This window comes from Protopterus annectens, chromosome 13.part0, assembly GCF_019279795.1.
Source record: "Protopterus annectens isolate FY-2018-M chromosome 13.part0, PAN1.0, whole genome shotgun sequence".
Classification (NCBI taxonomy): Eukaryota; Metazoa; Chordata; order Ceratodontiformes; family Protopteridae; genus Protopterus; species Protopterus annectens.
In genome coordinates this window covers 847,519,965-847,535,305 of record NC_056747.1, presented here as the reverse complement: position 1 = coordinate 847,535,305, position 15,341 = coordinate 847,519,965, and the positions used below count along the sequence as shown (strand labels likewise).

At 36.3% G+C, this 15,341-nt stretch overlaps 1 protein-coding gene across 1 annotated transcript in view; it reads right to left on the bottom strand.

The window, feature by feature from the left end:
* Window positions 1-15,341, bottom strand: part of LOC122787713 (carbonic anhydrase 4-like) — a 344,635-nt gene that overhangs the window by 220,292 nt on the left and 109,002 nt on the right. Inside the window, exon 2 of the mRNA XM_044054571.1 lies at window positions 4,049-4,099. Within this exon, the coding sequence (XP_043910506.1) occupies window positions 4,049-4,099 (51 nt within the window). The remainder of the gene's footprint in view (window positions 1-4,048; window positions 4,100-15,341) is intronic.

Here is a 15,341-nt window from a genome sequence, read left to right as displayed (position 1 = left end):
AAAGTATAAAGGGACTCCAAAATCTGTCATATGCTGCCAGACTGAAGAAACTCCAGCTCTATTCAGTCGCATACTGTCTGCTCAGAGGTGACCTGTGCCTGACATACAAGGCCATGTCCAACCCGGAATTAATGGACATGCTCCACCTCAAAAAATCCAAATCTACCAGATCCATTAGAGCAAGCGACTTAAACCTTAGCACGGATATAAATAGGACATGCTGGAGGGATAGATTTGTCACCCAGAGACTCCCTATGCTGTGGAATAAAATCCTGGTCCATGTGAGGCAGAGCACCTCGCTGGCTCTGTTCAAGAGAAATCTTGACCGATGGATGGGAGATCGTAGGTTTACCCCGGGAATCATCTCTGTGTCACTGCTGGACAGAGGCACAACAAACTAATGGGCACAGTATTTTTTAACATAAGGGGTGGAGTAAGCCACAAAACTTTGGGCTAGGCTTATAAATGCCTTAGGGCAGATAGCCTAGTATAAACCTATGAACCTATGAACCTATAAAAGGGCACTATGAAATGATTTGATGAGCACTCAGTACTCTTGAGCTACGTGATGTAAATGTAGGGCAAATGTATTTAAATAGCTTAAACTGAGTCACTGTGCAAAATTATACTTTGTGCTTATTGATGAGTCAGTGAAAGAGGAGAGGGAGAAGGGAACTTTGTGGTTAGATTAATATAAGGGGAAGACAACAAGAGAGACACTGACTTTAAGAATATACAAAGAAGAGGGCGGGAGGGTGAGAAAATTCTTCAAACACTTAGCTCTGTTGTCGAATCGTCTGGAAATATCTCAAACCAAAAGTAGATTTGAGGCAGTTTTGAAAAGCTCGTGGAACTCAACTGACAATAGCAAACACTCTCCTACTCTTCCTTAAAGCAATCACAAGTCATAAACTAGCCAGGATCTCACTCTTCTCACACAACTGTTCACTAGTGAAGTGAATAAACTACTGCCTTTGTACAAACACATTGAGGAACTGGGGTGCACCATATGTGAGGCTTCATGACCTCCTGCACTGTCCCCACAATTAAACTTCATATTCCCCAGCTTCTCTGTGATAATCAAAGATCTATAGGAAACTTTCAAAATAGTAGCTAGTTCTTTCTGCAGAAATCCATCACTAAACAAAATAGTGTTCACAAAACATTCTATACTGGTGGTGTGAAACAGGTCACAAAGTATATTTCAGTGAGTGTTATCTCAGATACAGAGTATGAGGGGTGAGAGTAAATTGGGCATTAACAAGGTCCATCACCCTTTGCAAGAATGACCCTAATAGTTGTAAAGAATGTCCCCTGTATGCCCTACTGTCGACATGTCATCAGCAGTACTAACTCTGTCTAATAAAAACACACTTTATGTGCTCTTAATTATAAAGAAGGGAGTTGGCTAAATGTTTTGAATGTTTTGTGATGAAAACTCTCAGTATGTGAAAACATATTCACTGACACTGTTTTCCTATGCATTGTTACTTTAAAAGTGCCATTTTCATACAGCTTCATAATCAACAACTCTGCATCAATCTCTTAAAATGTACAGGAAAAGGAAATGCCATGCTGGTTAGTTTACAATATATGAAAATAGTGTCACAAATTAGGCTGTATTACTCCTGTAAATGAAATAAAAAATACTATCTATGCATCTGAAATACATCATCACATCCTGTTGATAACATTCAACTAGATGCAGAGAAGATAACTCAATCCAGCCCATAAAAATGTTTGAGTAACTAAGAGCAAATTTTGCTTCCATTGCAGTGTCTCTCAGCTGACTGCAAAACTGCTTGTCAAACAAATAATTTTTCAAAACAGAATTCAGTTGTGCCGCAAACTTAACTCTGAAGAGGAGCCACATAGATGTATAATACATTTTTATAATAAAGATATCTGAAAAATGTATACACCCAGTTGCTTAAATACCTCACCAACCATAACCTAGTCTCCTAAACTCAACATGGCTTTTGCCTAATCACAGCACCACTACTGCCATTTAAACCTTACAAACAATTAATCAACTGTGAAACAATGGTAACCTAGTCTCAACAGTCTTCCTAGACCTATCCAAAGTATTTGATATTGTCTCACACCAGAAATTCTTTGAGGAACCAGCCTCTGTAGGCCTCAATACCCCCATCACTAACCTGGTTCCACAGCTACTTATCCAATAGGAAACAAGCTGTGAAATTGCAACAACACTATTCTGATTTTGTCACAGTCACAGTCAGTATTCCTCAGGGATCAGTTCTAGGACCCCTAATTTTCAATAACTGTATCAATAATCTCCACTCCACCACTAAACAAGCTACCCTAGTACAAAATGCAGATGATGTCACTCTACAACAAAACACCTAAAAGGCCTTTCTAGTCATAGAATCCTGGCTAGACAGCACAGATTAAAAAATCACAACTGATGCTTTTCACTCATAAAAACTACTCAAACCAAAAACATTCTTATTATATCCTATCAGCCAAGAAAAAAAATAGAATATGTCAAACAGTCAAAACTCCTTGGATAAATGCTCACTGATAATCTTAGATATGACCAACACCTACTCATAGCCTGCCATCAAAAAAGCAAACTGAAAACTAGGATCCCACTACAGAGCTAGAAAAATCCTTACTCATAACTCCAGAAAAACCACAGCACTAACATATTTATTTCCCTCTGTACTCTATGCCTCATCCATCTTTACAAATCTTAACTTAACCATCAAAAATAAACTAGAGACAGCCGATAACAGAATTTGCTACAAATAATCCTAAAAAAAAACATTGCCAAAATTCACTACAAATAATTTTGAAAGAAAAAACACCATTGCATAGCACTAACCATAACCTCAACTACCAACTTATTATAGCTCATAAACTAACAAACTCCCCAAAAAAAATAAAAACACATAAGGAAAGAGCAAACATGGCAAAAGGCTGGTAAGACTGTTTAACGAAGTAAGAGCTTTCACGTCTCAATGGATGCTTCCTCAGACTTTGAATGATACACAGTATAAAAGAATACAATTTATACTCTCATTGAATCATTAGTGAACATCTAAACTAATTAATATTTATGACTTCCTAAAATGGCGAAAACCAATCTAAAAAACATACATCGTGATAAGACTAATATAAAAAACATTCAAAATCAAATTTTATACTTCACTAATTAAACACACTAAATACATGACATGAGAACTATGATAAAGATTAAAAAAAATGCAATAATATATTGAAAAATGTATGAAATGCATATAACAATTCTTATCTCAAAAGAAAAAGAAAAAACAATAAAAAAAATGTATGTAAAAGACAATTTATGTAAAAACCTTCATATCATTTTCTTAATAAAGTGTATAATAAAAACACTAGTATATTATATATATATATATATATATATATATATATATATATATATATATATATATATATATATATATATATATATATATATATATATATATATATATATATATATACACACACACATACAGTATCTAGATATTTAGACTGATTTATTATACGTTGAGACGTGAAAGCGCTAACTTCATTAAACAGTCTTACTAGCTTTTTGCCATGTTTGCTCTTTCCTTTTGTGGTTTTATTTGAATTGTTATTGTGAGGAACTTTATTCAGTGGTTCCCCAAAAAAATGCCCAGCTCTAAAAATACCACAAATGAAGCCCTATGATCCAACTACAAAGCTTTTCTATCTAGTGCAGGAGACTTACTATACTCTAACCAGGTAGTAAAACTTTGTAAGCATAAAAGGTAAAAAAAATAAAAGGTTTTGTGACTTTTGTGTTTACTAAAGCTCCTGCCAGAAATGTAGTGCTACCTCCAGAAAAAAAAGAAAGAAACTCAAGCTGACCATCAAAGATCTGTTACCTGTTCTAATGTTATTCTACTGCTGGATGGTCTCAGGTAGTGAGAGTACAGGTCTAGAACTGCATTGTGCTATTTGATATTGTTTACTGGGTAGAATATGCAATTAGTGAATGTTCACTTATAACAATATTATTCAGAGAACTTCAACTTACCTTTACAACTATGGGAATCAGTGCAGTTTACCTGTGGCTCATAGCACCAATCTGCAAAAAAGTAAATAAATCTTAATGATTTTTTGAATTTTCTTAAGAAGCTATGAAAATATGAAACTACTGTATTAACTTTGTCTGCTTATTTATCTTTTGATAGTAGGTGCAATGGAATTCTTAACTAAAAAAATGCTATAAAGTCAGGCATTCTTCCTCACTGCTATTAAATAAACTAGTAATAGTAAATCTTGCTACACAATGCAATTCATAAGCAGAACTTAAAACACTAGGTAAAATTAAAACAAGTATTTCTCAATGCTAATATAATTATGGAATATGACATTTTCAAGCTATCAGTGCATAAAATGCCATTTAAGTCAACAGGGTTGGCCTTAGGTAAACTGGCACCCTAGCCGAAAAGGTTCTATGCCCCCTGCTGCCCACACCATTCTGGTTTATTTACACAATCTAAACTATTTTTTCCCTTTTTCTCACAATTTGTTTTATTCTTCAGTTTTTTCCTGCAGTCATTCATTCATTCATTCACTCATTCAACATATGCTATTTAAGCAAGACTGCATTCTGATCACCGTGAAGGAAACAGCTGCATTAAGTTAAGGGTGTGGGGCCCTACATGTTTTGAGGTGCATTTTACAGTTTTTTAAAAAAACTTTTAATCCAATGGTTGCTTGAGCAGAAGCCATGGTCAAAGACAGGAAGAAAGTTAGTCTTACTATTCAACTTTGTTTCTTCCTACAGTATATCCTAACTGACCAAGACAACACTAGAATAACTACAGTAATTGTATTAAGTTGGGGAAGCCAGAGGGATTCTACATGCTCTGGGATGCGTTTTACAGTTTTTTAAACAAATTCAGTCTTTCTCTAGAACTTTGTTTTTTCCTGAATCCTTTCAAACTCAGCTAACCAGCCAAGACTACGCTGCAATAAATAAATTAAGCTAGTGATATAGGGGCCACTAGGCACAAGAAGCAACAGGGTTAAAGATGCACTGAGGTACATTTTAGAACTTTTTTTCCAACATTTGCATTCAGTGATGGCATGCACAAAAATCCTACATAAGGGAAGAAATTCAATCAGACCTTTTCACTTCAAGAAAGAAATGAGTTGCATCTAAGACTTAATATTCAAAGTTAAGCAAATAGCAATGCACAATAAACATACAAGTCAAATGCATGCAATGATTTTTTTTTATTTATTTTACATTTGTTTACTGGGATGTCCAACTGGGCTAGAAGCCCATTTTCAGAGGAGGCCTGGGGAGAAAAGCTCCAGATTACAAAACGTTTACAATACATAGATGGCTGATTGAGAAACATAAGCACAAAAAAAATAAAATAAAAATAAACATTAATAAAACATAAGTAAAAAATAAGGCTCTAGTTAGTAAATAAACATAATTTCAAGAGAGTTCACAAACTGAAGAAAGAACTGTGGGAATTTACAGAGATGCAAAAATCAACATTCATCATAAATTTTACAATAGTTGAATCATTTTTTACAGTACAATACAGTATCTGGCATGAGTATTTTGATAGCATTTTAGCAATATGAATCTGGAAAAAAATTATAGAGGGTAATGGGTGTAGGAAGTAAAAAAGGTTGGAGGAAGAGAAAGATATTAGGTACTGAGTAAGAAAGCAGAGGTGAGTCTGGGGGTACACAGGATTAGTGATTTAAGAGAAGGTTTTGAGTACTAAGTGAGAAAGAGAAAAACAGATTATCCAGGATAAGTACAGGATACTATCTAGTTTATGGTAAGGTGTTACCTCAGGAGTAGCTTAAATTTGGAAGCATTAGTGGTGTTTAGTATGTTTTGTGGGATAGAATTCCAGCTTTTTGATATCTTGTTGGAGAACAGATTATATATAAATCATGTCTGGAAAAAGTACTTGCTTCCCTATGTCACCTTAAAAAGATTGTCACTTTCTGTGTGTCTCTGGTGTTAAACTGGGATAAAAATTAAGAGACAAATGGCCATAATAATATATTTCAAGTTGCCCCTGTCATATGAATGTATACACAGCATGGCTCCTCACTCCTACCCACAAAAAGACAGCCACCTTCTCGGTACCCTTCTTATATCAGACTTGGACAAAACTGTAAAAACAAATAGAACATGCTTCCTGTCAGACATATACAAACAGAATGCTTCTTTACCCTCACCCAAAGATGGCCCCCTTTATATGCATCTGATGTCTGATTGTGAAGAAAATGAAAAAATAAATAACTACAGTAATGTTTCCAACTTACAGAGCTGGCCTGATGCATAAACCAACTAGGCGACCATCTAGGGTGCTGTACTTGAAGGGTTGCTCTTTCCAATTTATTTATTTATTTAGAGCAATGAAATGCATACATTCTTTGCTCTAAAAAATAAATAAAATGCAGTGCCTTGCTTGAACAAAATACACCTGCAGTGTGATGGGGTCCCCAGGAGGAGTTACTACAAGGAACGTCACTTTAGACTTCATCATTGCGATGTCACGGAGCACATGAAGAGTCTAATAGCTTTTATAGCTTCTGTTTGATTACACTTTTCTTTTGGTTAACATTTATGTGACAGAGTGCAATGTGTACAGTTGTTAAAGTTGTTAGGGCTTTAGTGCTCCCACACTTTTTTATATGGTAATACATGGAGACATCTAAAACTTCCAATGTATTACAAAGAGTTATGACTGGGTCCCCAAATCTGATATATGTTCTTAGAATGGATGTCAGGAAATTAACCCCTGAGCTTCACTGGCAATGTGATCATCTTAAAATCAATTTCATAAGCATAAACTAAACTAGTTACTTTTGACCTGATGATAGTTCTTTGTGTCTTCATATGGAACTTAAAGTATGACAGTGTGGAGCTTTGCTTTTGCCATCAAGGCACAGAGTTCAAAATAGCAGGAAATATAAAAGAAAAAAAGTTTGAATCTTACAATGCTAAACCTTATTGCGGGGTCTCTAGCAGTCAGTTGTGGAATATGCATAATAAATCCTCATGAGGTCTTTTAAGTAATTGAGGCCTTCATAATTTAAATAAAGTTGGAGAGAACCAATACCATTTAAGAGATCCTCTCCAGCATATGAGTAACATGGGTATTCTCCAAAGTCCACATAAGTTGCTGTGTTATGCAGTCTGCATTAGTAGTGGATATCAAGTTAAGAGGTCCTCTCCTGCACATGAGTTATGCAGGTATTTTCCGAAGTCCACTTAAGTAACTGTGTTATACTATCTGCGTTAGTAGTGGATATCAAATACCCTTAGTAGGCAGCCCTAAGTATTCCTCTCAACTTTTTTGGTCAACAATTCTGGAGAAAGCCAAAAATAACACAGGGAAGTAAGGCCTGAAATTATGGACAATTTTTAAACTTTACTCTAATTCACTTAAACGGTTAATAGAACAACAGATTTTACATCAACATGCATTTTCTGAAAAGTATGAAAGTACGGTTGTTTACGTAAACACCATAACAGTAAATGTTTGAACATTCACTGCTGCAGTAGCCTTAACAATACTGGTAGGACTACCACCACTAACTGGTAACAGGAAGGACAAAAGTCCAGGAGCCCCTGGTAAATGGTCCTAGCAAAGTTTGATCTAGACCTGGGGAAGGAATTTAGTTTATAGTGTTTTGTAAAAGTATGTACACAGGACCAAGTTACACATTCTAGACTACTTCTAGAATCCAAACCTTTCCAAAAAGCCATAGATGAAGCCAAGGCCCTAGTAGAGTAAGCCTTGACCCTGCCTAGAACAGTTTTGTTAAGGTGAGTATAACAAAAGGTAATAGCCTGAAGCAACCATTTGAAAATAGTCTGTTTAGACACAGGTTGTCACTTCATACCTTCACAAGAAATGAACAACTGAGTCAAAGATCTGAAAGATTTAGTTATGTCAAGACAGTACCTTGGTTGTCTGTAGACATCCAAGGTATGGAGTATCCTTTCTTCCTCATTTTTGGGTTCATGAAAGAAAACAGGGAGAGGAATAGTCTGACTTAAACCTGGATAACATTTTAAGCATAAAAGAAGAATTACTTATCAAATAAACCCTGTCACTGTGGAAAATAGAGTTGACTCACCATAACAGCTTGCAACTCGGATACTCTTCTTGTAGAAGTCAGAGCAATCAGTAAAGCAGTTTTCCAAGTTACGAACCTCAAGTCAGCCTGGTGAGTTGGTTCAAGTGGAATGAGTGTTGGCTTCTCTAATACAAAATTAAGAACCTAAGGAGCAGCCACTGATTTTCTTGGAGGTCTCTTATGAAACCTCGTTTCAGAACCATTTTTACATGAGAATGCATTGAAAGTGGGGATCCATGAGCAGACATGCTGAAATGGCTGACAAATGGATGGAGGAGTAAGACAGGCCATAGTATAGTAACTCACACAACTATTGTAAAATCAGAGAAACACTAGCCCTGAAAGGGTGCTGGTTATGTTGTTGACACCTTTTCCATTTACTAATATATGATTTTCTAGCAGGCTTTCTTGCCTCCATTAATACCTGCTGTACATCCTCAGTAAAACAAGTGCCTAATGGAATTAAGACCATATCATCCAGGCAGTCAATTGAAGTTGATTGGGGTTGGGGAGTATCAAGCACCCATGTTCTCATGTGAGCAGTTTAATTCTCTGAGGAAACTTGTGGTAATTGTCTCTGACCATTTCCAAAATAAAGAAGAACCACTGTTGTTTGGGACAAAAGGAAGCCAACACAATGGTCTAGGAGGATTCCTTCGGAATCTTCAGAAGTACCCTGGATATCTGTGGAAAGGGTGGAAAAGCATACAGGAACTTTCCTGTCCAAGGAAAGAAAAAGATGTCTGTCTTCAAGACCTTCTTGCATGGAGTCCTGGAGTATAATTTTGACAGCTGTTCAGAGAGGAAGCAAAGAGGCCTACTTGAGGAACTTCCCACAGACGGATAAAATCTTGAAACAACCCCTGATCTAGTTTCCATTTCTGAGGGTCTGCCTTTGCCTCCCATACAATTTTGCTCTGATAGGATGTAGGATACTTGTAGAGTGAGAATGTGTTGTAAAGATATATCCCAAGCTAACGCGGTTAGTCTGCAGTGAAGGTAAAACTTGATTTCCCCCTTCTTGTTGATGTACCACACAACTATGGTATTATCTGTAACAAGATGAAGAGGTCCAGGGGACCAAAGATGATTCAGAGAGTTGAATGCCTTGATTAGAGCAAGCATCTCCTTTATATGTCTTGATTTTCCCCTGTCCTTAGTGTCTCAAACACCTTGTACTTTTATCCCTCCTGATACTGCTCCCCAAGCAAAGTCCAAAGCGTCTGATGTGACTGACTGCTTTGGAGTGCATAAGGGAGGGGAGGCCTGGATTTAAGGATATTTGCTGTCTACACCAAGTGATTTCTCTTCTGCAAATCCCAGAAGTGGGATTTGAAATGATAATGGGTGTTGCTGCTGGAAACAGATGCTTCAGATACCATTGTATCTTTTGCTTGTGGAGTCTTGCCAGGGGTATCTTGAGAATCATAAATACCATGAGACCCAAAATTCTGAGGTATTCCTTTTCAGAGACCAAAGTTCTGAGTGGAAAACCCTAGAAATAGATCTATATATAGATCTATTTTTCCTGTGGAAGAAAAGCTCTGACGTGTCTAGCAGATGACACGGGAACAAAGTCCTGTGAGATGGAGTTAAAAAAAAAATGCCCCCCCCAAACATCTTTATTAAATATCCACATATGACAAAGGCAAGCTTACATTTATATAAATGTAGAATATACAAAATTATACCACTTTAGTTGCAAACAATTTACATCACAGACACCATTGATACAACTGTAGTTGCAAACATTATACATCACTTATAAACCATCCAGTGACATTGTCAGTAAAGCATTCTATGATTCATTCAAATCCTGCCTCTTAAACCTTGTTCCTGCTCTGCATATATTGTTCCCACAGTTCCCATTTTTTCCTATGTAGTTTGCTCCTTCCATTCTCTAAGGATCCCAATCCAGTTGTTTTATCTCTGTTACTATATTCACTACTTCTAGTAAAGTTGGTTTAGACTTTGATTTCCATGTTCTAGTAATTGATTTTTTGGCAGCAACCATAATTAGACTCAGCAAGGCTTTAATATGTCTAGGCAATTCTGATTCTGTATCATAACAAAAAAAATCATCTCCCCGATCAGTCCAATCCACTCACACAGCATCTCTGACAGAGTTGTCTGCAGGGAATCCCTAAAGTCTGACAGCTCATTACACTTCCAAAAAATATGTTCCTAGCTACCTCTTTCTTGCCTGTCACACTTCCAACATTTGCTATCCACCTGAGGAAAAATTCTTTGGTGTCTACTTGGGGTATAAAAGTACCTATGTAAACATTTCCAGGCAAAGATCCTAAATCTTCTAGACTTTTTTTTGCATATTTGGGAGATATACATATATCCCCCATTGTCTCTTTGTGAATTGCTTATCCAGTCTGTCTTATCAATCCTTTTTAAGCTTCTCTGATTGATTCTTATAATTATCATGCAATATTTTATATGCTTTACTAATTATTCCTTTTTTAATGGTAGCTTATGTTCTAGATTTTATTAAAAACTCTATTGGTGCTGGTCTTTCATTTAGGAGCCACCTATTTCTTTCTCTTTGCCAATACTCTGATAGCAATCCTTGACAGGAAAGGCAATCTCTAGCCTGCAGTCCAAATAAATTCTTGGCCTCTTCCCATTCTATTACCTTTCCCTTTCTGGTTATTTGCTCCCAATACCGAGTCAAAACTTTTGAATGTTTTTTGGAATCCTAGCTTGTGTAGAGATCTCAACACTTGCTCAAGAGAGCGACTCCTGACACTTTGAAAAAGACTCTGCAAAGGAAAAGCAAGTAATCTAAACATAGAAAATGTGTATACCCTGTAACCTGTGATGAGATATAACTGGACCTAGACACTTTGTGAACACTGTTGTTGCAGTGGATAATCCAATGGATAAGGCATAGAATTGATAATATGAGCCAGACACACAAAACCTTAAGGGACACCTGAAACTGGATGAATAGGGATGTGATGATAAGCATCTTTTAAATCTAGAGTTACTAGAAATCATAAATGAGAAAGAAGAGGTAGCAAGTTGTGAAGTGACACCATTTTGAACTTGATTTTGGAAAGAAAGAACCAGAACTGGTCACCAGACATTTTCTTTCTTTGCACCAAAACATCATTGAAAAAAACATTTCCCAAACTGAGAAGGAGGAACTGGCTCAATTGTTCCCAGAAAAAAAGTGGAGATTCACACTTTCTGGAAGGAGAAAAGCTACTGCTAGTGTTAGAGGGGTGATAGGGTCCTTTAAATAGTCACTCTGACTTGTTAGACTGTCCTATGTTTGGGGGGGTTCCTACCTCCATTTTGGAACCCTCTTGCCATTACTTCTTAAATGCCTGATTATCAGCACTTTGCTGAGATTGTTTATTTTGTTTCCTGCCAAAATTGGATGGAGGGGGGGGTACAGAATCCCTTAGAAAATATGGAAAAGGAAGGCTGAATATTACAGAGATTTTCTGAATCAGTTTACCCTTCTCATTGCATTTTTGATAACCTCTGCAGAAGATGGACCAAAATTTAACTCTCTGTCCAAAGGAGAATTTAAAACCTTTTTTTGTGAGGTTATGAGAATGCAGCCAGGCAATACTCCTCAAAACAGTACCAGTGGCCATAGCCCTGGAAGAAATATCAACAGAGTCATACACAGACTTTAAACAATGAGTTGTGACTTATGAAATGAAAGCTAAAGCTATAGCTGCTGCGTCAGGTTTGGGATGCGTGTATAAAAACTTAAAAAAACAGAGTAACTTTATTATACGAGTTATCTGCCTTTTTAGGGGTAGAAAGTTGACAATCAGGAAAACTGCAAGCAGTGACATACATCCTCCATTGCTGACAGCACAGAAGGTATGGGGGATAGACTCCGGAAATTTCATTTGTAACAGTTCATGGTATTTTCTGAGGGACTGAGAAACCTCAGTGTTCTACCACTGAAAACACTGGCACATTTTGGAAATAGTCTCAGAAAAAGAGAAATCCTCACACGGAATATCAGATACTGTGCTGCATCTGAATCAAAAAACATTTATTGATTTTTTTTTTAAATAATCTTGATTTAATAAATGATTTGGAGGAAACATTTATCTAAAATATAAGATTACATGTTAAAAATAATTCCTGAAATTATTTTACTTTAGTTAATCATACTAGTATATTAGAAGATGATAAGAGATTACTATCATCATCATCAAAGAATACCACATCTTCCTTATATTGATAATTATTTTCATGGAAATTTATAAAAATAACCTTTATTATGCCTCATAAAATAGAACTTATGTATAAAAAGATATTGGATGTTGGAGATGCAAATCAATGTTAAAAGTTGACTGGCAACAAATGTTCTTTGAGTGCAGTATGATACAATCTTTTTGGGAAGAAATAAATATTTAGAAATATATATAACTCTATTTTCTACGTCTATTGACAGACAAATTTGACTAAATCACTAATTCTGTTTAATGCTCAAATTCCTGAAAATGTTCTTAAAATGCAGTACCCTCTTCTATGGAGTCTGTTGACTATTACTAGAAAAGTTAAACAAATAAATTGGAAAAAAGATATTACTCCCTTATTTAAAGTATTTATAAATATTACTAACACTGTCAAAAAGAGTTAGTCACTATTAAAATGAGAACAGATATAACTACTTCTTACTATAATAATTGGTTAAAGTTAAGTGTTTTATTTGAAAAGTATTGATTTAAGATTTCTGTAATAATATATATTTATTTACTAATTTTTAAATTCTTTTTCTTTGAATGGAAATTGAGAATTTGTTAGATTCATTGATATTGACAGTATTGTAAATAGTCATTTTTGTTTGCTGTTTCTTTTGGTTGATAATATACTGTTTCATTGTGTTTAAATATTTTAGAAAAATGTTCTTAAAAAAAAGAAAGAAAAAAGAAACCTGATGAGAAAACCCTGCATCTGTCCCTTCATCTCCCTGTCCTGATTCAAAATCATGAATCTCTTCAAGAAGGTAAACATCCATTTATCTCTTACTAGAAACCAACTTATAAGAAGGCTCAATAGCCTGAATTAAACCCTGAGCCAGACCTAATAAACTATTCCTGTCCAGAAAAATTTGAGTAGGAGCAGATACATGTTTAGTTTTCTGTTTCTTCTTGACAGGAAAAATGGGTCCAGCAGAGTTGCTAATCACCAGCAGCAGCTTCCCCAAGGATGGGCTCATCAAGGAAGACTTTTCTACTCCTTCTCCCAGGACTAACAAGAGTGGCTCTCTCTTGTCAACTGAGGGGACCCCAGCAGCCACACTGGTATAGCTCCAGGTCCATAGTGGCTGTAGGTGCTATACCAAAAGGATTCAGGGTAAAAGATTGGTGGTCTGAGGAACCAGCTTTGGCCACAGCAGATATATCCACCTGTATCTAAGGCAAATTGCTAGCCTGCTGTGGTGGAAAAGGCTGTTTGCTTAACTGTTTGTTTTGTAGCTAGACGAAGGACCAACTGTCAGACTTGTAGTTTATTCCATGGTCAAGCTGAAAATGGTGCCTCTTTCCTTGGTAAAAAAGCAGCATAAGCCAGTAAATATCTAGAGTTGTATAAAGTCCATTTATCCCAATAAAACACAGTAAAAGGACTTTAATGCACTTTGCCAGACCCCAAAAAATAAAATAAACATGTTTTCAGAGAAAAAATAGTGTTAAACTGTTTTTAACAACTTTCAAACTGACAGGATAAAAGTATGCACCCACTGAAAAGTACAGTTAAGTCTCAAGACAGTCTGTTAAAACACAAACTCCTAGCATAAAACTAACTTTCTTTTCCAGGAAAGTATATTTATACAATACATTTTTAAATGTGGAAGTTTTTTTTTCCTAAAGGGAACTTATATGTCCAGCAGTGGAACAGCATAAGCCGACTAACAAGTCTCTAAAGCCACACAGAAGACTTTCTTAGTTGGCAGGAAAGCTCTGAATGGCTTGGCACTCAAAACCTGTCTTTTTAGGCAGCTCAAGCTGCCTAACATTTTGGGTGCATTGAAGGTGCTCTGCAGATTTGGAAGCTGGCCAGCTATTACATCCTTGGCAGGATATAACCCACATAGCTAAGGCTACTGCAGGGGTGAGCAATATGATGAACATATTGTAATGCTAGGCATTAATGACCAACTACAGTCTCCAGTGATTTAGCAGAAAATCAAAATTTTTATGAGGGACAGGGAAAAATTATGAGGCAAAATCAGAGATATTCTGTAAAGTCAGAGTAAAGTTGAGAGGTATGGCCCCCCAAGTACAGACACTGCAGTAACTCAGTTATGAGAAATTCAGAAAATGCAATAATATTTATAATTCACCGACTGTAAAATAAGGTGCTTTATTTCTGAGATATTGTTCATATGGATGAAAAAGAGGATGGGGCTACAGCAGGCAGCTGGCCCTTAGTTGTCAGCTTACAACAATATCAGGATTAAGCATGCTAGTGCAGTACTCAAATCTGCACTGACCAGCACAATCATGAGGTCTCTATGAAGAGCAGACACTGACTTTAAGCCTACACTTAATTGACCTCAATATTTAAATGGCTAAGGGATGACTCTCAGTCATTTACTTACAGCCATGTGAAAAGATATTCCAGGTACCTATCTACAGACTTCACAAATGCCTGACATGAAGGATTAAAAGGCAGATACAGTACAGTGCCATCTGTGTTAAAAATATCTCTGTCTATGCTGTTAGATGCCACCTGTTACAGCAAAACCCTTGAGGCCGAGATATACCAAACAATAGACAGAAGTGGTCAGATCTATTATACACAGACACCACTGTGTGTAGTCAGCCAGCCAGGAAGGAAGAATCCAAGTGTAACTGCACTTGTCAAGTCCTCAGGTCCACTAACTGATGCTGACCAATGATAATGAGGACAGCTGTGGTATGTACTTTGTGACACAGCATCTATAATCTCTAAAAAAGTAGATTCACTACTATTGTGAGAGCAAAATCCTGAATGGAATGGACAAAGGACTTCATTGATCAGCAAATTGTTTTCGAGATCACAAGCTGCAAACTTCTAAACAATTCTAAAATGGGAAGGCAGGAGACTGGATAGTTGTTTCTCTGACTTTCATCATCACTGATAGATTTTTCTTGCTTTTTAAGCACGAGATAACAAGCACTTCATTTGGAGGTTTCATGAAATTCCCTACTTCTTGACTACAGCAAAATAAC